Raw genomic sequence first — 22889 nt, forward strand, 5'->3', positions numbered from 1 at the left:
TGTAGGTTTAAAGTCAGGCCTTGTAGAGTGATTCTGTTAGGAGCGTCAGGAAATCTGAGTCAGATGGAGGAAGGATAAGCTCCAAGTATAATGGAGATTTTAAAACCTTGCTTTCTTAGATTTCTAGATGGATCTGCAAAGCTGGGATTTTTTTTTACAGGTTCGGTTTAAAAAAGTTAACATAAACCAAAGTTTTTGTTTCATACGACAAATTCTATCCTAAGTCATAATCCTAAAAAAAATCCTGAAATATACATATTAAAAAAAGAATTTGGGGATTTCTTTCTTAATAAGGTTTAAAGTATTAAAGCAACTGCTTTAACCTATTGAGTTAATCCCTTTGTTTATCAGCTGGGTACTGAGGATTTTGAAGCTGTTTCCTTTTCCCATTTCTTAGACTTGGTTTCTCACATGACATTTTCCACTTTGGTAAAAGATTCTCTTCCATTTTGGTCTGTTAAAGAAACTTTTGACATGAAAGGCTGTGATGTTCTCACAAATGCAAGCTTAGCTCCTATGTGTGTTAAGCATGCAGTAGTCCAGCCAAGCCTAATTTGGAAGTGAATGTTCTGAGCAGTTATCGCCCTCTATCAAAACTTTTGGCTGAAGTTCTAGAAAAAGTCATTTTTAATCAACCATCCTTTCTAGACAAGTACAATATCTGTGAGTCCTTTCAATTAGGTTTCAGGGCCTTTCACAGTTCTGAGTCTGTTCTTTTCAAAGCAACAAAGGCTATTCTGCTTGATGCTGATTCTAGTGGTTGTTACATCTTAGTTCTGATTTGACACTGCTGATCACGATTTACTCATTAAGCGCCTGGAACACTATGTAGGAGTCAAGAGTTTGGCGCTTAACTGGTTTTAATCTTATATGGAACTCACGACTTTTGCAGTTAACTTTGGAAAGTCACTGCTTCAGAATCTGGGTCTATCTGTGGGCCTGTTCTTTATTTCCTTGTACATGCTCCTGCATCAAGATAACATATTTTTTCATTGCCATGCAGATGATTTGCAACTGGATTTACCTTTGAATCTTATAAATCACGGTTGCATGTGAAGGCTCAATGCATCTTGGATATAAAAAGTCCAAAACAGACGTCATATTGTTTGGCCCTCTATTATTAACCGAGAGGTTGAAAGATAACTGGGTATCTTTAGTTTTATTAAAATGCAGGTTAACAACCGTGGGATTATCATTGACACCAATTTGAAATTGAACAACCAAGTCAATGCTGTGGTCAAGAGCAGACTATAATCTTCTTTAGATCTGGAAAGGCTCATGCATGCACTTTTTTTTTCATTTAGTCTGTGTTACGGCAGACTAGCAGCCTAGCAGGGTCTCCTCCTGAAATTGCCCATGTGGGTGTGTCCTACTATCTCCCGCTGCCTTAAATGCCATCTTCTTTTTGCACATCTGACTCCCATCAGCAATTAAAAGCACTTAAGGCCAGAGAAAGGTGAGCTCTAGTGCCAGAGAGCAATGTTAGTGGTTGCAGAATGGTTGGGAATATAACAGTCTGGACCATTGTAATACACTTTATACTCTTGTTAGTCAATTATCTCTAGCTTCTTAACAGAAGGAAACTTCAACTGATTGTTGAACTGTTGCTGAACGATAGTTTGTTGTGTTGTGAAATTTTCAGAAACACTTGTTTTTTAAAATTATAAAGCACTTTGGTTTTAAATGTGCTATAAAAAAATATTTACTTACTTTCTTACAATAACATGATGTGTGTAAAATCTGCAGTTTAATATTAGGAAAAGATATAAATCTCTGGTAGGATTATGCTAGGAAGAGGATGTGAGTGTAAAAAAAAAATATTGCAAGTCTAAATAAAGATGTATCTGCTGTGGTGACCTGTTGTGAATCAGTGTGGGTCTTAAAAAACTAGCTAACAATGGAAATACATAAATAGTCACTTGTAGCACCTCAGTGAGTGACTGAACTTCTGATTAAAAACTTAACAATGTTTACAAGAAACTATGAGTTATTTACAATGCACACTGTATTATCAGCTCAGACTAAATTCTACTGTTGGATTGGCCAGGTCACTGGGCTATATGGGAGCTTTCCCTCATGACTGACAAGTTTGGTGGACAAAGCAGCGTGCTTTTTATTTGCAGTCTAAGCATCTGAAACTGTTTCATAAACTGCATTTTTCAGACATGCTGTAGTTCTTTAGAGAGATATTTGGAGACTTGCAAAGTTAAGATAACAAACACTGGAAAAACTGGAAAGTTTGGCTGATTGCTTTGGGGTTTTTTGTGGCTTTGCAAACAAAAATGATGAGCATGCGTTACACTGGAGAGCAGGAAAATTAGATCCAAGCACAAGAGCTCACTTGAGCATTTGGAAAAACATTGAGGTGTGAACAGAAGACGTGATTACTTGTCCACTTTTGGCTGGCTCATCTGAAACCCATGTTAACGCCAGGCGAGAGCTGGCTTTGGCTCCCTTTGTTGTTTATACTGAATTTCTTAGGACTTTACCCTGGAAACAATCTAACTATAAATCCTCTGAATCACCTGGGAAGGAAAAGGAAACTTTAATTTTTTTCATACCTTCTCTGGTGCCAGAAACAAATACATTCATTAGAAAAGACCAGAATAAGATCAATTAAAGTTCTTGTTGATGACCTTGAACATCAAGAGCATCTAAGTTTGCAGGGGACATTTCTTGTCATATATTTATTCTTAAAATATTTCATGATATAAAATGTATGTAAATGACCGATACTCCTGCAGTGCTTCCTCTTTCCTTCTCTCCTCACCGTATTCATCGCCATCGGAGAGAAGCTGGATTTGTGCAAAAAAAGAAAAAGAAAGAAAAAATAAAAACAAAAAGAAACACAGGCACAAAATAAATTAAGAGATCAGAACCCATAGAGAGGAAATGAGTCAGTATTCCACACCGTGTACAATACAATATCATAGCAAATTAGCAGATTTCAATGGCTTCCACTGACTACCATAGATTTACAATGTTCAGTTGGCTGCACATCAGTCCTTAATAAATTGTGTCACTTTCCTTTTTTTTCATTAATGGTTCGGATAGACAGTGACTTGTAGATGACCATGAAAAGAAAGCGGCTACTGAGGTGTGAACAGAAAACCTGGGACTACGAGCCAGCAGTAATGAGAACAACAGCATTTGTTCACATCCTACTAAACTGCCATTGTGATCACATTTTAAGTCCAATAAGCTTCTCTACAAAGGTACAACATATAAAACTGTTAAATATATAACTTTTTAGGGCCTTTCAAAATACATTTAATGACTTTTCTTTACGCCTTCTTTTCAGACTTAACAGCATTTAATACTCTCTGTAGATAATTATCATTTCTCTGGTAATGATTTGCACTCCGTATCCATGATCAACACGACAATTCTTCCTGTAAGCTGTCCCAACTGTAGCTACTGAAAAATGCAAATCAGATTTTTTTTTTCTGGTTTTTTTGTTGTTTTTTTTTTTTTTTTTGATACACAGTTATACGTATGTAGTACCTATATCTCCAGTTCCAAAATACAGTGGTGAGCTTAGTCTGCGAAAAAATGTCCGTAAAGTTTGAAAAGTACTCCTTTGATTGTGTTCGGCACATACGCCGCCAGCTGCAAAGGTTCGTTTGTGCACCGAGTCTCTGTGGGGGCAGCCGTTGGTCGGTGGCGACACTCAAAGCATGTTAACAACGTTTCCGTGTGTCTTTGCCAGATGGTCCTCTCTGTCATAATGATCATATTTGTTGTTTTGCTCTTTGGTCTATAAAAATATGGGAGGTTTACTCCAGCAGAAGGCCTATTCACAGCAGAGTGCGCTCGGTTCGGTTTTTACGGCCTCGCGAGCTGGTCTGAGAAGCATCACATTGTGTTCTGTAATGACCCCGTCTTCACCCTGGAACTCCTGCACTAGAGTCTAGGAGAGAGATGTGGGAAATCCCGTATTAAAAGCAGTTAGCAGCTCCAAACAGTGGACTTCCAGTGAGGCAAAAAAAAAAAAAACATTCATGGGATTTTAAGGTGTCCGAACCTCCGTGGCATGAGCATGTGCTGCTAAATTCACAGAGCAGGCAGATAACAGTGGAGAGGAGGTGGATACAACGTGTTGACCCAACGACAGATAGCAGGAGGGAGCAGTCAGAAACCCGCGGTGGCCAGTCACAGGAAACAGGAAGTGTTTTATAGTAAGTTTGCCCAGTGTCATAGGGAGAGATGACTCCCTCAAACAATCACTCCCTGGTTTTCCCGTCTCTGGCTGTGTTACGAGACCTGTGAATCAACAAGAACAAAGCAAACATGAGAGAACCGTTTTAGCACTCAGTCACAGTCATGCTCAGCTCCACAGAGAAATGTCTGAGGATGTGTTGTATCAAAAACATTTTGGCTCAAATATTTTCACTTCTATAGCCAGCAGAAAGAAAATGACAGAAAATATATTGTCTTTTTAAATACAATTCACATATGTGACGTTGGCTTTTTATTTGCAACAGGAATGTTCTTTTTCATTCAAATAAGCACTGTCATCTCATTTTAAAGTTTGCAATCTGCTTATTCACTTGTTTGCCAAGAGTTGCATGACAAGACTGATAATACTTGTGTATATAGAGTACTGTGCACAAGTCTTAAGTCAGATCTTAATTCTATATATTTTGCCAGGAAAACATGTGCAGACAAATATGGAAATACTGTATTCAAAGCCAAAACTCTGCAATCTTAAAAGTCAATATTTGGTATCACCCTCTTTATTCTTCAACCTGAGTGCTCTTATGCAAGCTTCCTTGTCAATTCTTTAAATAGTTTTCAGGAATAGTTCTCCAGGATTCTTGAAGGACATTCAAAGGTTTTCTCTGGATGTTGGCTGCCTTTTGTTCCTATGAAAATGATCCCAAACTACTTCAGTAATTTTGAGGTCTGGGCTCTAGGGAGGCCAATTCATGACTGATGCCGTTCTATTGCATGTTGTTCTATCCAGGTATGGCTTCTTGCATGGTCTGTGTCTTTGTGATCGTATTCATGCTGAAAAGAGTCTGGTTCTTGTGTAATTTTCTTAAGTTGGAAAAACAAAAAACAATCCTTTGAAAATGGTCAGGTCCAAGGGCTGGGCTGAAAATGTCTTAAAAAGCAGCCAATATCCAAAGAAAATCCTTCAGAAATGCTGGAGAACTATTGCTCGAGACCACTTTCAAAAATCACAAGAAAGTTGGTTTCTTTGGGAGCAAAATATGGAGAAATAAGGGCTCTAGCTTGGTTTACGATTAATTCAGCTTATCAAAAAGACTACGCAGAATTAAATGATTAGCCTTGCAGTTTCCAAATATTAACGGTCACATACAAACATCTCAAAAGCTCATTAATTAATAAATATATAAAAATGACATTCTACCATTTGGAGCTATTTCATTATTATAGTGATCTTTAGGGACATTTGACATAATTGTTTTCTTTCTAAGATAAGCTAGCAAGGCTTACATTTGGTCCATTCGAAAAACAGAGCAGAGCAAACTGTTCCTTTCCTTCTCCGCCATAATGTTAAAAATAAAACAACGCTAAGTGGCTACTCTTGAAGCACCCTTTAACAAAACCATACGAGAGAGGCATCTCACTGAAATTTCAGCAGCAAAGCTGATAGGGATCATTCTCAGTATACCAGTCTATTCTCCTAAAGAAAATAAATATTTTTTTGCAGCCATTGTGTTGACATAAGCATCACACATGACTATTGCTCCATGCCAGACTTAGATGTTAATTACAGGATTGTATGAGAGCTTTACGAGTCAAATATTTAGAACTCTTCAGGGGATATAACCCAGTAACAAAACAAGTCTCACAGTGCAGACACTGAAAAACAATTAATCTAGCAGCAGAAAGACAAATCTCGGAGCCTCCTCACCATCTGGCCCCCGCCAGTCACACAGCCAACTTGATAGAGGTGCTGATGCCTTCCAAGACATTGCCACTGAAGCTTAATTCATAATAATGAACTCTTGATGATTTCACAGGGTGCAAATTACCATGAAAGGGGCAGGTGTTGAACGGGGTTCTAGCATGTATCACAGATGACAATGTCTTATGCTCTGGGAATAATAAACATCTCAGTGAGCTCGGGCTTTAATGGAGATAATGTCGTGGTTTTGTTGGAGCTGGGCATGGAATGACCCAAAGGTTTACTTGGTTAAAGCAGGGCCATGACTTTGCTAACTGCTTGACTGTGATGCCTGGCCAAAACAGGTGTTTAATCCTAGCATAATAAGCACAGTTTCTCTCTGTGCCTCCTAGAGGGCACACAGAGACTACAGCTCAGTAGTAAAAAGCCACAGGTAAAATGGAAGGAGGATAAATTAGTCGCACAAAGATGTGGAAGAAAAGAAATACAATGCAAGTGATTTCAAGCAGACACAGCATATAGACACGGTCTTGTTTTATTCAAGCCACATAGTGTGTGTCTACCATGGTGGATTTTTGTTTTTTAATATCGTCTTTATGTTTTGTTTTGTTTTTTGCTCCCTCTTTTTCTTTCACAGCCACACTGTTGCGAACAGCTTCTCATAAATCTCCCGCGCAAATCTCGTCTCAGGGAAACGCAAGCCTTCCCATTTAAAAACAGCAGCGAATGTCAGACGAATATGAGATGAATCTGCCCCGTGAATAACATTCACAGGCCTTGGGTGATTATTACTTAGAGTTTATCAGGAAGCAGCTACGCAGACAGCGAGCAAATACTTTACACTCTGGTGCAGAGTAGAGGGAAACATTATGCAGCGGTTCTCTGGCTATTGAACATGCCGGGCAAACGTTTAGGACGGTGGCCTTGCTCTTCGAGTAAGAACGAGAATTGGACTTTCGATTGAGACTGATAACTGCTGGGGGTGTCATAGTAACAGAAGGGAGCATCGTGCACTGAATCCATCTGTGTTAATGTGTAATTTGTGCAGCATTTCTCTTCTTATGGAGCAAGTGGACAAACCACTCGATACTTATCGATACGCGCCCGGCAGTTTTTGATCGAGGATGCGGAAAACATTTGATTTCAGGGACGGTACAGACTGCTTCCTGTCTCGAGGCCACAGCTGAAGCACTTTAATGCAACAAAAATGAGAATGTGCATACATGTGACAGTGGCTTTCGTTTGCGTCGCACTGCTCTAAATAAAAGCATTTTCGCGAGTTGGAAGTATTGAAAGCGAATGCACCTGGACATACGGCCCTGGCTTGACATTTCTTCTCTGTCTGAACTCTTGCTGACTTTCCTCGAAATGTCACGGCCATGTGACCCACGAGGGAACAAGTCGGTGGGTGCACATGAAAGAAAATTGATCCACTTTGCCTATCCGCACTCTTCATCGAGGCGCTGTTTGCTGGGAATAATGCAAAATCTCAAGAGGACCCAGCGGATTAATTGATGTGTTTTTGTACATTCGCCGGAAGCTTTGCTGAAGCCCTCCCGTTCAGCTCGTTCCACAGTGCATCTGCTTTTGGATCTCCTGCTCGTTTCTAACGCTCGTCTCTGCGCTCACCCTTTAACGTTAAGTCTTGTGCAGCTGAGCCCGCGCTCTCTCTTCAGATTTTAGCAGGCGAGCGGCACAACATGATTCCAGATGAATATTCATAAGTGAACTTGTTGGCTAGGAATGATCCACAGGTTAATAAGGGATGGGAAATCGCTCATTACATGCTGTGAAGTTGGATAATGCCTGAAGCAGATGCTGAGATCAAAATACATGAACATGTATGCATGCGCCTCCAGACACTAGGCCCCATTCCACATTAGGAAAGAGTTCAAAGCTATGTGTTATGTCATTATCAGCCCTTTCATACAGCATTTCTTCAGAACATCAAAGCAAACACAGTTCACTATCTGCATTCTACAATATGATCAGAACTTAATGCTCAAGAGTGGAGTATTAGAACAGATTTAACCACGGTGGCATCAGGCTGGTGACAATGTTGCCAACGTGTTCTTCAATACTTTTATGCATCGACTACAGCTGCTCGTAAAGCTACTGCGTTGCGTGGCTCTGTGTGAGATCAGCTGCTTGCAGGCAATGCAGAATCGCCTTCCTTCAGAATATATATTAAAGGATCAAATGTTTAAATCCAATCTCAGATGGCCTCTTCTGTGAGTAAATAGACAATAATCTCTTTGATGCACTGTGCAGAGACCCAAGTTCACCACACACATTCCACCCCTTTTCTATTTATAGCTCCAAATCTACTGAAGACTTGCTGTCTGGAGTGAAAAGCAGCAGGATCACATTTTCCCTCAAAAGCAAATTATAGCATGGGCCATAAACACTGACAGTATTGACCAAAAGAAGAGCCTGTTTCTCAAAGACTCCACAAAAGTGGCCGTTTTTATGACTTTGGCCTTATCCCTTTTTTATATTGCTGTACCTTAAATTTATTACATGGCCACTCTCTATTTCCCGATCACTATTTATTAATATCAGAGTCTGTCTGGCGCCTTGTTTTATTTAAGTGCACAGCCACCATCTGACACAAGACTTTAAAACAATATACAAGGCATGCCAATAAAGCAGGCTGAGAATACACTGAGGGGGGTTTGCTGCACACATGGATTTTCTCTGGTTAAACACACACCAGGGAAATTGTCAGCTTATGGTAAAATACATAAGCCAAACAAGGATATCAAACAAGCAGACGCTCGCTTAAATTGTATCAGGATTTATGAGAGTCTATGCTTCCTGCTGTTTGTGTGTTCTGCTAAAGCTGAAAGATGCGGTCTTAGTGTTGTAATGAGTTCATAATGTTGGTTGTAATGACTTTCATACACTTTTAAGACATTTGACCGTGAGCAACAGGCAAGATCAGTCTCCTCTGTAAGGTCATGTGGAAAGTTACCTTCATTACAAGATGTTATAAAACAGAGCCCGACAGATATATCAGCAGGACTGACACATCGGCCGATATTTTTATTTGCCGATACGTTGGTATCGGCATTTGTAGCTGTTGATTGGGCAGTTATAATGTACAAATGATATATATTTAAGCTTGTACACATTAGATCCTCACTTTGACTCTGGGATGAGACACATTCAGTATGGGGTTGGATTAAGAAGGCCATCTGATTTAAGAAATCTCCTCAATCGAATATGCACAGCTAATAATAGTTTTTATTTTTATTAAGGACTCATAAATAACTGTACCAAATATATGACAAATGTGTGTATATATGTGTGTCTGTTTATATTTAATGATGTGAATGTGGAAAAAAAGATGAAAATATAAACGAGTATATCAGATCTTTATCTTTTTTCTAATCACCAAGTCTCAGTATCGGTCTCAAAAATCCTATATCAGTCAGGCTCTAGTCATACATTTAAGGATTTCTTGATTCTAATTCAAGGGATTTGTCTTGTACCTTACTGCCTTCACAAGGCTCTTGGTGCTCTGTAGCTGCTTGTGTTGCTTCCTGCCTTTGAGGCCAAGGTAAGGGCGGAGCTGTTGTAATGGTGGTGGTGGTGGTAGCTGGAAATTGGCTGTCTGTCAAGGGGTCATCAATGCTTTCCATAGTGCAAGAGTGTCGAGGGGGACTCTTGTCACGTCATAGAGCCTGAGGGGAGAAAGGGACAGGGGAAGGCGGTATGGTTATAAAGCTCAGTTTCATTTCTATTTCTGTTTTTTTCTAGATTTAGACACAGTCACAGTACCGCCACCACCACTACCACCATTACCAAATTTATCTTTTTAAGGTGTCGCGGAAATGTGCCCGTTTGGATTTGTCTAAACATGGAGAGCTATTCTGTGAATGTGCTGGGCACTGATGCTGTGTTACTTGTGTTCCAGTTAAATATAGGAGTGTGGGAGTTGAATAGGGTCTGATTCTGCGTAACAGTAGCCCACATGGAAGGAAAATAGAAAACAGCCCTGTGTTTCTCCAGTGACTTCTTAAATATGCTATAAATGTAAAGCACTGATTCATTCATGATTCATTTTTCTGAAATAATTTGTAAATTGTTGTCCTTTACTTAAAATAATAAGCTGGATAGGAATTTATAAGTATCAGGCCTGCTGCAGCGTTTCCACCACTTTAGTCCAGATTAAAGTATCTCAGAAACTATTGCATACATTATTGTTTATTCTGGTGTAAATTCTTACAGTCCCAGAGTTAGGAGACTGGTGATTATGGTAAACAACTGTTTTATTCCTGCAATGCAAGTTCGTTCCTTTTCCAAGGGCATCAAATATCTTTTTTAAAAATAAGCCTGTGGTATCTAATAGTTAGAAATTGCTTGCTCAAATACACATGGTTACAAAACGACCCCTGGGATCACATTTAAATGCAACATAACCAAGTAGATTTTGGAGTTTTAGTGTGTAAACCTTACACTGAGTAAAACAGCAGTGTTGGGTAAGTTACTTTAAATTAGTAACTTAGTTACATTACTAGTTACTTCTATCAAAAGTAACTCAGTTACTTCAAGTTACTCGTTACTTTCAGAGTAACTAGTTACTAGGGAAAGTAACTTTGGTTTTACTCAGAATTCTCTTGTTAATGTGTTGCTTCCATAACTTTGCCAGTCTTCTAGCTTGCTTACTTGCCACAAGTGCACTGTGCCACCTACCAATAGAAAGGAAAAAATAATGTGCACATTTCCACGAGAGAAATCCCACACCTGATTCTATCCTAGCCTGCTTTTTACATCCAACACAAAAACTGCAGTCGTGGTGCTTTCGATTGTACTCAGAACTCGGAAATTCTGCCTTCTGAATAGGAAGATGTAGGTAACACCAGACTGCAGATGAGCTGCATACAGAGCTGGACTGGGACAAAAAAATCGCCCCGGCATTTTGACTAGAGACCGGCCGCCATTATAGGAAAAATCATAAAGCCTTTGAATGAAAATAAACACTGTTGTGACAGTGATGTACACTGTTCTGATGGTATATATGTATCAATTTATCAATTGTTTGTTGCAAGACTCAGATAATTATTTTTTTAAAAGTGAGACATTTTAAATGAGAATAAGAAAGTATTTCCTTGTGCCCCCCTTTCCCTGTTAATGCCCTACCTGCCCCCTGGCAACACTTTGCTAGACCCGCCCCTGCACAGTTACCAGCTGTCAGCTACCTAAAAAAGGATCCTGGCGTTATTTGTCTCTCAGAAACAGTTCATAACTTCCCTTCAACTCATTCATGTCACCTAAAAGGTAAACCTGTTTCTCCATCACAGCTCTGATGATTCAGTAAGGACATCTCCTGGTTTCATCTTCATGTTTCCCTCTCATCACATAACCAAACCGACATCATGACCAGCAGCTTTACAGCTGTGGCTCCAGCAAACATCAGCTGATACTAGAAATTAATATTAAATAAATTCTAACAACAGCTGATCAAGCTTAAAAGTGCTGCTGTTGTTTCGCGCGACATCTGCTGGTTTCCTCTTTCTGGCGCAAAGTGGGCGATAAATAAACAAGAGAGAAAAACCGATCAGCTGATCATTGATCAGTTTCATGATTGAAGTAGAATCAGGAGAGAGAGAGGGTGAGAGGATGAGAGAAGAAGAGGCAGCTGTGCAGCGTAAACACAGAATAACTCCAGCTTTGTGTCTTTTTCATTGTAGCTGAAATCCAGGACAAACTGTTCCTTTTCACCTCAATACGAAACGCATGATATTTTCTCTGAATACAAGACGATTCTGTTTTTTATGGGACGGTTGGCAACTCTAATAATTAACCTTATGAACAAAATAAAGTTCAACATCAGTAACATAGCACCCACCCAGCTTTATAGAAACTCCGTCATGCTAGCTAGCACGCAGTACGAAAAAGTCAGCACAACGAAAATAAACTACAACTAAACTTGGTTTATATCTGACCCAGATGGACTGCAGGTTATAGCTTCTTACCTGAAGTTCAGTTCACCTGACTCTCTCGGACCAGCGGCTGCTTCGGGTCTCTGCTCCTGCCTCCCTTTTCCTTCATCCACCTGCTGGCCTCCACCACTTGCTAATGTTACTGAATCTGTGGAAGCTCCGCAATGCCGCCACACAAAGTAACGAATAACGAGCCTATTTAAATCCCAGTAACGAGTAACGCGTTCCCGGTTTTGGCATAATAACTAGTTACCGTGCTCGTTACCACAATAATAACGTAGTTACTGTAACGCATTACTTAATAACGCGTTAGTCCCAACACTGTAAAACAGTGAGTGGAGACTGTGACACAGCCAAAATTACTGCAACTTGGTGCCTTTGAAATTATTGCTTTGAAAATGGGGACCAGGTCTGTGACCGTCCAATGCCAGCTTTAAAGAAACAGTGCTATCAGTCAGGGAATGAATTAGGTCAAGTTGGTAGTTACATGCAATCTGTTTGTGATTAACTGTGACAAATTGGCAAAATTTTCAAATATATTGTTGTCTACATAAACAGAAATTTATAAAAACTACATTACATTCAGAGTCCAGAATACAACTGAGTGAGATGATTTTTCTTTTGTAAAGAGACGTGTTCAATTCCATTCAATACCATTGGGGCGATCGTGGCTCAAGAGTTGGGAGTTCGCCTTGTAATCGGAAGGTTGCCGGTTCGAGCCCCGGCTCAGACAGTCTCGGTCGTTGTGTCCTTGGGCAAGACACTTCACCCGTTGCCTACTGGTGGTGGTCAGAGGGCCCGGTGGCGCCAGTGTCCGGCAGCCTCGCCTCTGTCAGTGCGCCCCAGGGTGGCTGTGGCTACAATGTAGCTTGCCATCACCAGTGTGTGAATGGGTGGATGACTGGATATGTAAAGCGCTTTGGGGTCCTTAGGGACTAGTAAAAGCGCTATATAAATACAGGCCATTTACCATTTTATTTATATAACAGATGCCCCAATATGTTTTTTATTGTAAGGTGAAGACCCTACAATAATACAGAAAAAATCCCAACAATCAAACGACACTGATCCTCTCTGAGCAAACACTTGGCGAGAGTGGAAAGGAAAAACTCCCTTTTACCACAAAGAAACGTCCAACAGAACCAGGCTCAGGGAGGGGCAGCCATCTATCAGGGGTGTGGGGAGGAAGACATGATAAAACACTAATTGCAAGATTGTGCATTTCTTTGAGTTGCCAGGGACTCTGACATGACATACGTTAACAATGGATGTACTGCTTGGCCCTGATAACCTAAATCTGCATCATTTCTAATGGGCAGCAGGGGGCCACGTTTCAATTTTTCTTGTACTGTTGGCAAAAAGACTACCGGCTTACTGGATCTGCAACCTCATTAAACATTTCTCTGATAAATTCATGGAATTAGTTGCAAATTTTTTTGAAAATAACACCATTTCAGCTTGTCATGTCCAGTTTCAAGATACCGAGATTGTGACAGCTCACCTTGAAGATTCCACAATTAACAGAATTTAATTAACCAGCAGGTATATTATAGCACCCTTAGTTAAGAAGATATTGGCAGTTCAAGCAGGTTAAAGCTTTCACAGGTAATATCTCACTGAGAGGACTGATGAAGCTTACATTGCTTTCAGTAATCTCCAGTAACAACTGCTTATCTTGACAGTTTAAAAAAGAACAAAATTCTCCCATAGCCTTATTTGGTAAATGCTTTGCCTCAAAGCTGAAAACATGAATAAGTTTCTCTTTCACTGTTTGAAAAGGAGAAACATGCTTTTCTGAGATCAGAGGTAATACACTATACTTGACTTGGGTGTGAGTGTGCCCATGTTTTGTCCTTGCATGAGTGCGTTTGTTGTTTCCTTCATTTCGGAATACACCTGCACCTCTTGGGACTTGAAACTGTTTGGAGTGCAAACATAAGCCAGCTATCACGCTGCGCTTCATGGAATCAGTTTCCACTTTTGGCCACATGGAAATGTTGGAAACTATAGAAAAGGGAGCAGGGTTGAAATTCAGAATGAAATAAAACAGGTAATCTTTCACTGGGCAGCAGAGGCTTTGGGTTTAGGCAACAGTGGGTCAGATCAATCCCACAAGCTCACAGGGAGTTGATAAGAACAGAGAAAGAGAGACTTTCTTGTTCTTTAAGTCAGTTCCTCTTGCCTCTCACTGTTTATAGTCCCAACATTATTCCCAGCTTCCCAAAATGGAGGATTTAGTATTCTCCAAGCCAATGCAATGTGCTGACTTGGCTCCCTCCAGAAGGAAGTTGGCAGACAGAGCTAATGGTTAGCAGCAACAGAGTTTCTTTCTCTTTCTCTCTTTCTTTTGGCCTGTCTGTGGTGGCCAAGCAGCTGTCTTCTTAGTGGTGATTCTGTTCAACTCACTGTTGGATGTGGCTGGAGGGCCCAGAGGAATCAATTACCACGGTCGATACCAACCCAGAACCACAGGGGGGTGGGGTGAGGGGGGGACATGGTGATGGTGGAGGCGTTGGGGGATACCTTAAGGCCCGGCTTGAACTGCATCCACAGAAAGATTGAGAAGAAGGAGATGGAAAAGAAGTGATGGCGGGGGCAAAGCACCAGTCGAAAAAGCTTTTTCATACTCAACTGAACACACTTGCCATCACTGGCAGGAATACAAATGTGTAAATACAGAGGACGCTTACAGGCGTCCTGTGTAAGCGTCCTTACTGGGAGATCAACTAGTGCAAACCCACCCATTTGTAGCCGGAGATATTTATGGCAGGATGTCCTAAACCACGTATGCATTTGAATTTCCCACACAGAACCCTGACGAAGTTCAAAAAATATGCACACGCAAGAGCTCATATTATCAAATATTGTGATATTCTCTCTTTCCTTGAAGAGGCTGAAGTAACTGCTCTTCCCAACTGTGTTTTGTCTCCTCTCCTCTCCCCAGTGAAAAAGTCTTGATTACAGTAATCACAGTCTTTCTCTCAGTAGGTGCCACTTGTGCTCATAGCTCTCTGCTCAACGCCTAAATACCCCAATCAGGATCGTCCTAATGAAACATATGATTAAGACTTAGTTAGACAACTGAGGATTTTTAGCCATTCCAGTTTTTTTTTTTTTCACTGCTTCCTGCAATGTCTGAAATTGTGGCGCTCTTTAGTCCTTTTTCACGATAACAAGAGCTCTTTTTGTGACTTGCTGTGTAATATTCACTTGAAAATACCGGCTAAGCGGCCTGGCTGTTGGATTTTGTGCAATTATAACCTTCCAAAGCTACTTTGGAAGCGACTGTCCCTGTGTGTGAACTTAACGGGTACTCGAGGGTTTAACAAGAGCATCCGCTTGACTCAAACCAACTTAAAATGACTTAATGTTCTACGATTCTTTACGTCTGACTGGCTCAAATCTCTCTCTCTCTCTCTTTCACTCATGCTGCTCTTTTCTTCTCCTGCGCTGCTTTTCTGCCTCTGTTTTGAATTGTTCCTCTTATCAGGCTGTCACAAAAGCTGGCAGATAACCTGAGGTGATTTTGCTTTTCTCCTCTAACAGCGTACTCGCTCTGCCTCGTTCTCGCCGAGCTCCCCGCGTCGGCACACGCAGAGAGAGATAGCTCCTTGCGCTGATTCATCTGCCAGTCTAAAATGGTGGAGGGCATGATGCAGAGCATCCTCCTCTCTGGAGAGAGACAGCAGTAGGCCTTTCAGCGAGAGAAGAAGGTATGGAAGATGACTGCTGAGACTACATATCGTTCTGCTAAAAGAGAGGCCCTTTGCAAAGACAGCATTTCACTGTGGTAACTGTGATAAAATGTATGTTCAAACCTTTTAGCATCATGCAGTGTGGAAAGTATTCCGGTACAGTCAAATTAACCCCTCACTGCTGCTAAAGCGTTTCTTTATCTAGCCATTTTTCCCCAGCCCTTTCTTGATACCACGGAAAGCTATGACCAGGATACTGCACACAGAATGAGATCTTTGCAGTACACTAAAGCTAAAATTGAATTTATTGGTTAATATCTTACATGTGCCAGATCTTTTTACACATCTGGCTAAATTGAGAATAAAATAAAAGACAATTAATGTTAATAGGATGGTTTCATACATGACTGACAGAAGCAATATGCCTCATTAAAAAGTCAGCAGCTGGTGATTGATGTATAAACCATTAAAAACCATGAAAAAAGCATGGTTTATAATTTGAATTAGAGTTGTATGCAGTGTCATGTACAACCTCCGTTCCAAAAAAGCATAGGCGGAGCCATATTTACCACTGCGGACAAAAGTCTGTAAATGTCTGCGAACTGAAGAGACCAATTGCTGAACCTCTGGTACACGAACGTTGTCATATTATTGTCTGATACAGGATTCTAACAGCTCAACAGTCCTTTCATTTTCAATTAGTGAAAGGTTTGGACTGCAGGCACCCGAGTTCAGCACCCAGATTCTTGCCATGCTGTTGTAATAGATGTGGTTTAACATTGTCTTCTGGATGGAAGTAATATGTTGCCTAAAACCCATATATACTTTTCAGGATATTCTTGGAACTGTAGCTGTAATTCAAATTGTGATTGGAATAGTACTCTTTCTAACATAACTAACTTAAATGTTTAGTAATGAAAAACATATTATTTGAACAAGTAGCAGAATGGGTAGATTTACACTGGATTTGTATTTTCTGTATTATCAATTGTTACAAAACCATTTTCACCCAGGAGCTCTGCACCGTATCAGGAGAATGAAGTCAGCACATTGTCCGAATGTTTACTTTCTCGGCACATAACATGAGCAATGCTCTGTTCAGGTAAGGCTAGAGTGCTGCGTGGATAGAGCATGCAGGAGGGAGCACGTGAGCACACAGTAGCTTGTTGTAATTCTCTGCACGGTTACTCGCTGTAACCTTACCTGGACACAAATGTACATCACACGGACAAGGGAGACTGCAGATTTAACAGTATGACAATACGGTTATTAGATAAGAAAACTGAATTAAATGCCCTGTGCTGCTATTTATATTCTAAACTTTGTTGGCAAGTGTGTGAGGCCAATCAGCAGGGAGATGTGTATAAACTCAGCCATATTAAAAAGCCAGTGCACAGAATGAATGAGCTAGTCATTTGCCAGCACAGTAAAACATTTTGTCACATCAGTTATGTTTTGGCAGATCATTCTCAACTAAAGCTGATGTAAGTGCATATTTATCGCCTTACATTCGTGTGGATATGCTACATATATTGGCAGATGCAATAATATCCTGAGGTAACAGGAAAAAAAAACAAGGTGATGACGAACATGCGGCTCATCAGTGCAGTCGAGTAAATCTCCGGGGAGCTTGTTTACAGTCTTAGAGCTTATTTTTGTAGAATTTCATATTCTGTTAGGTCACTCCTTCAGAGGAGAAACTTGTCATTGTTATCAATGAGAAACCTGATTCTGAAATAAATGATATGCTGGAGCTTCACAGCTCTACCTCTGCTTGATATGCGTCCTATTCAGCTGTGGTTAGAGTGCAACGCTGCTAAAAGTAACCTCCCTCAAAAAACGTCACTGTCAACACCGAGCTACGCACATATCAATCTTCATACGTTTCATCTGGAGCCGGCCTCTGAGAAATCCATACTGTAGTTTTATTGACAGGAACAACTGTGTACTCTCCAAAGCAGGGTCAGAGTAAGATAAATGCCTGGAGAGAGAGGGGATGAGGGGGAGGATGAGAGGAAAAACCGAAAAGAGAAAACGCCTGAATGCCTGGGAACGAGACAGGCGGCAGGCGAGGAAGTTATTTTTACTCTGAAGCACATCAAACGGTGACCGCTGAGATGAGTGACGTTGTGTAGGTCGAGAGAGGACGCGCGGCATTACGTCTAATCTTCCTTGCAACTCACGCTGCTGTGTTGCCGAGTAAAGTTAGAGAGGAGGTCAGCGGCGTCACCCTGAACAACAAGCCCCTCCCTCCCCCAAACCCTCTGGTTGACAGAGAAAACACAAACTCCCAAACATTTGACCAATACACGCAAACTGCCTTTTGACATTTGTTCAAAATAACCCTTTATGGGGTTACGGGGGCTGAGTCAGATTGACTTGGCTTAGTCAAATACCCATGAGGGATATGTCTGTTTGTCTGCATTGATGTTTTGGGGTTTTTTCGCACAAACACCTGATGGACAGGTCAGACATGCTCACTGGACCGTGCACAGCTAACAGTCAACCTTGGGCAACAGTGGGGCGGCTGCAGTTTGGGTTTAACCTTGAAAAGCCTCAGGGAAGGCGCTATTTGTTCAAAGTTAAACATGGAAGGGAGTAAATGGTTTTTATTTTTGTGAGTGATTCCCCTTTGGGTGAGCAGATAACAAGAGGTTATTGTCATTTTTGGGCTTGCTAGAATTGCCCTTAAACTTAAGCCTGAGAAGTAAAGGTAATTTTAGAGATTTCTCCATGTGACTGAGTTTGAAGGTGTTGAAAAAATTCATACATTTTAAGAAGAGTTTTAAACAATGACCCGAGTCTGCTTGTTGCCAGTTATTATACTCCCTGACAGTGAAAGCTGGTAGAACCCACGTAAACACACACACACACACGCGGACTAGCACAGATGAGTGCGCATAGCTGTCCAGCCATTTGACTGGCTGTCACCAAGTTTAAAGTAGCCAATGAAGCACGCACGAAATACCTGTCACATCCTGCGGATGAGAACTACACTGAGTGACATCCTGAGCAGGATAAGAAAAGTACATGTAGGCCAGAGCATGCAGGGCTACCCTGTGCAACAAAGTAGGGGTACATGGTCACGGATACCAGTATGGAAAACCCACAATAGCAGTCATCAGTTAGAGCCCGTTAGCATGCAAGCCTGAATGCACATGCCATTAGCCTTTTGGTCACACTGTGAGCACCAAGATTTGCAACACCTCATACAATATTTTATCTGACACGTATAATAAATGTTACAGCTACAGTGTGTGCATGCAGCATGTGTGTGGGATAACCTGCCCAGATAACAAGCTGCACTGTAGCTGGAACTTGTAACGGCTGTCACCGCAGTCTCCGCAACTGGGTTAACGTTCGGGTTTGTGTCTGGGCACGGGGAGACGCACATGACTCACAACACAGGAAGGAAACCTGATAGCAAACCATTCAGCATTTTTATATTTTATGCATTCTGTATTTACATGTTTGTTTTCTCGACAGGAAGGAATAAACAAGTTAGTCAGCTGATGACTAAATCATGACAGATGCATTAATGATACACCACTGGTCCTCAGTGTTCACGCATTGACATTCACAGATAGGGCAGTTATGTGTGTGTGTACGAGTGTGTGTGTGTTGCGTAACATGTTTCTCAAGCGAGACCTCTTTAATTGCCACAGTATAGACTCCGTGCATACAGGCGGGAGAGCAACAGTGTTTATGCTTCTTGTAAAGCAGATGTGGGGGTTGAAATCAATGGGAGGATGGTGTTTGTTGGGTAAGGAGGAGAAAGGAGGGGTGGAATAGAGGGTGAAGTGGAGAGGAGGAGACTTGGAGAGCTGGATGCAGTGGTGTAGAGGACAGGCGGGTGAATGAATTGGTGTCATCTTAGCTAGTAGAAGCCGTGGCTTCCCATCTGCTGCCATCATTAACAGTAAGAGTGTCCCTAATTTAAGCTAATTGCTGACATCGAGGAAGTAAACAAAGCGCGTTCAGTTTGGAGATGAGCTGAAGACAAGGAGGGTGAAAAGAAACATTTGGAATAGAGGGTGAAGTGGAGAGGAGGAGACTTGGAGAGCTGGATGCAGTGGTGTAGAGGACAGGCGGGTGAATGAATTGGTGTCATCTTAGCTAGTAGAAGCCGTGGCTTCCCATCTGCTGCCATCATTAACAGTAAGAGCGTCCCTAATTTAAGCTAATTGCTGACATCGAGGAAGTAAACAAAGCGCGTTCAGTTTGGAGATGAGCTGAAGACAAGGAGGGTGAAAAGAAACATTTTCAGGAGGCTGTGAAATGGTTCCAGACTGCACTTGAAATCTTGTCAAGTACAGTCTTGAAAGAGGTGCTGAAACAGAGCTTAAATGGCTATGCTAAACAGGGCTACATCATTTTTTTCAAATAAGCAACAAGGATGATAAATTCATTTTCTTGCATTACCTAAGTGCATTGTTTAGAGCTGCACTAATGAATATTTATATAATGTATACAATATATTATGAACGGTCCATTTATAATACAAAAGATTGTTGCCTGTAATGACTATCTATCTTGCCTCCCTGCAATTTTTTCCTTAGCTTAATGTATCATTTTAGCATCTTTCAACTCAGTGTTCAGAGACCATAGTGTTGGGTAACATTTATAGTATATTCCAGTTACCTACTCTGTATAAATATATTAAATGTTTTCCACATTAATTTAAAATATGCCAAAATGACTGTATGAATACAAGTTATTGTTTATCTGCCATTTGAAAGAGCTATGAAACTATGAAATAATACTGTTTTTTGAAAAACATTTTTGTCATTCCATGAGCTAGCTGAAAGTGAACAAAAAAGGCTAACAAATATGAAATTGCAAAGATATGTTAGTATTTTTTTTATATAATGTTTATCTGTGCAGACAGTACAAAAAATCTGATAGGGCAATATATGTTTAGAAACTTCCTTTACTTTAGCCAACATGGCTTAAGTAAAGCATGGTTTCAGTATCCTTTGCTAATGTTAGCTGTATTGTATTTTGTAGTATGTTAATTTCTCAGGGACCATGTACAAGAACTGCTTCTTGTAATCTTCTACAAGAAGACATGCCTTGTACTACATTTAACTATTAGCTGATTTTAATCCTACTAGCTAATTTTCTTCCTACTTGCTAATCGTACTAGTAAGTTACTGTAGTTAGCGATGCAAAATTACTCTCTTTTTTTTCTGAGTGATTTGTATTTTACTTTAATGCAACCTGCATTCTGTCAAAATGCTTCAGCTTTATTTATAGAAATATGGTAGAGTAAAACATCTGGGTATCTCACTTCCGACAAATGCTTGCACCACAGTAACTACTGCTATCACTTTACCGGTGTCCATACATGTGTCCATAGGTCAGTTTTCTATTCAGCAGCTTATGTAAACTCAGTTCTAAGCTGTACAGGTAGCATCTTTGAATGCTTTTTCTTTTCTTCATTTTTTTGTTTGTTTTCTTGCACAAACAACTGACACAGTGCACAGTCAATAGAGAAACTTAAAATGTGTCTGTAACTGTAAAATCCAAAGGAATACTCTTATTGGCCACTTTATTAGCTATCCCTGTTATATTGCTTGCTAATGCAAATATCTAATCTACTAATCATATATTAGCAATTCAATGCATTTAGGTAGGTAGGTGGACACTGTATAGACCACCTGTTGGAGCATCAGATTGTGGAAGAAAGGTGATTTAAGAGGCTTTGAACTTGTTTGTTTGCTGTTTTGTTGGTGCTGGCACTTTCTAATGCAACCATCTCTAGGATTTACAGAAAATCCCAAAATGATGAGACAAAAAAATCTAGTGAGCAGCAGTTCTCTGGGTTAAGCTTTTCTGGGTTAAGGCAGCAGTTACTCAAAAAACCAGTTGTTACAACCGAGGTATGTACATCACACAACATGTTGAACCCTGAACCAGATGGGCTGCAAGCAGCAGAGGACTACACCAGTTTTTGTGTTAAGTAGATTGACTGACAGAATGTATAACATTATATAACATTTTTTTATATTCTTTAAATCCATGAAAAAGCGTTGTAAAATTGAAACTTCAAGTGTTTCACATTGAAAATCCAGATTCTTAAAGGGTTCTGAAGTAGCCCAATCACTGTCTAATGTCAATAACAGTAAAAATGTTTCAAGCCAAATAACTGAGGCTGAAAACAGTGATTTGAAATGGCTTTGCTATGCTTGCAGATCAGAGCTTTTATTGAGAACAAAGCTGTACTGTACAGGGTGGGCCATTTATATGGATACACCGTAATAAAATGGGAATGGTTGGTGATGTTAAAGTCCTGTTTGTGGCACATTAGTATATGTGAGGGGCAAACTCCTCAAGATGGGTGGTGACCATGGTGGCCATTTAGAAGTCGGCCATCTTGGATACAACTTTTGTTTTTTCAATAGGAAGAAGGCCATGTGACACATCAAACTTATTGGTAATGTCACAAGAAAAACAATGGTGTGCTTGGTTTCAATGTAACTTTATTCTTTCATGAGTTATTTACAAGTTTCTCTTTGTTCACAGCCATTGACATGTCGAAGAGGTTAACACGTGAGGACGTCAGGTGCGGATCGAAATTGTGTTGATATCTGGTGAACGCAGTAACCGGGTTATTGCAGCAGATTTCCATGCAAGACACCCTACGAGACCACCGATCTCCCATGCTACAGTTAGCAAACTGCTTGCTAAGTTTCGTGAAACTGGCTCAGTGTTGGATTTGTCAAAATGTGGACGCAAGAAAACTGTCACTAATGAAGAAACATCAGTGGCTGTCCTAGCTTCATTCAGCAAGAGCCCACAGCGTAGCACTTGCCGCATGTCACTGGAGAGTGGCATTAGTCGAACATCCCTTCGGCGGGTATTAGCTATTCACAAATGGCACCCTTACAAACTCCAGCTACTGCAGCATCTCAACGAGGATGACCCAGATCGGCGCACAGCATTTGCAGAATGGGCAAAACAAAAATTGGAACAGGACCCTCAGTTCACGCAGAAGATTTTGTTCAGTGATGAGGCAAACTTTTATGTGAATGGTGAAGTTAACAAACAAAACCACCGCTATTGGTCTGACACTAATCCACATTGGATGGATCCCTCCAAGACTGTTGGAACAACAAAAGTGATGGTTTGGTGTGGTATATGGGGTACAAAGATAGTGGGTCCATTCTTCATCAATGGAAACCTCAAGGTTGCTGGATATTTGAAATTGCTACATGATGATGTGTTTCCCTCTTTATGCACTTAAGCTGGCACGTTCCCTGAGTTTTTCCAGCAAGACGGTGCACCACCACATTGTGGGTGCCAGGTCCGAGCATTCCTAGATGAACAGTTTCCTGGAAAGTGGATTGGTCGTCGTGGGCCAGTTGA

General features: G+C 40.7%; 1 protein-coding gene across 1 annotated transcript in view; it reads right to left on the reverse strand.

The window, feature by feature from the left end:
- Nucleotides 1–2581: 2581 nt before the first annotated feature.
- The window catches only part of LOC146650143 (chemokine-like protein TAFA-5), a 128667-nt gene continuing 108359 nt past the window's right edge, over nt 2582–22889 (reverse strand). The window contains exons 4-5 of the mRNA XM_085386474.1: nt 9373–9564; nt 2582–4263 (exon numbers count right to left, since the gene is read on the reverse strand). Coding sequence (XP_085242600.1) covers nt 9556–9564 — 9 coding nt within the window. The 3' untranslated portion in view covers nt 2582–4263; nt 9373–9555. The remainder of the gene's footprint in view (nt 4264–9372; nt 9565–22889) is intronic.

Source organism: Rhamphochromis longiceps, linkage group LG17 (assembly GCF_057381845.1).
Source record: "Rhamphochromis longiceps isolate RC_006_pf linkage group LG17, R_longiceps_female_GT1.1, whole genome shotgun sequence".
Taxonomy (NCBI): domain Eukaryota; kingdom Metazoa; phylum Chordata; class Actinopteri; order Cichliformes; family Cichlidae; genus Rhamphochromis; species Rhamphochromis longiceps.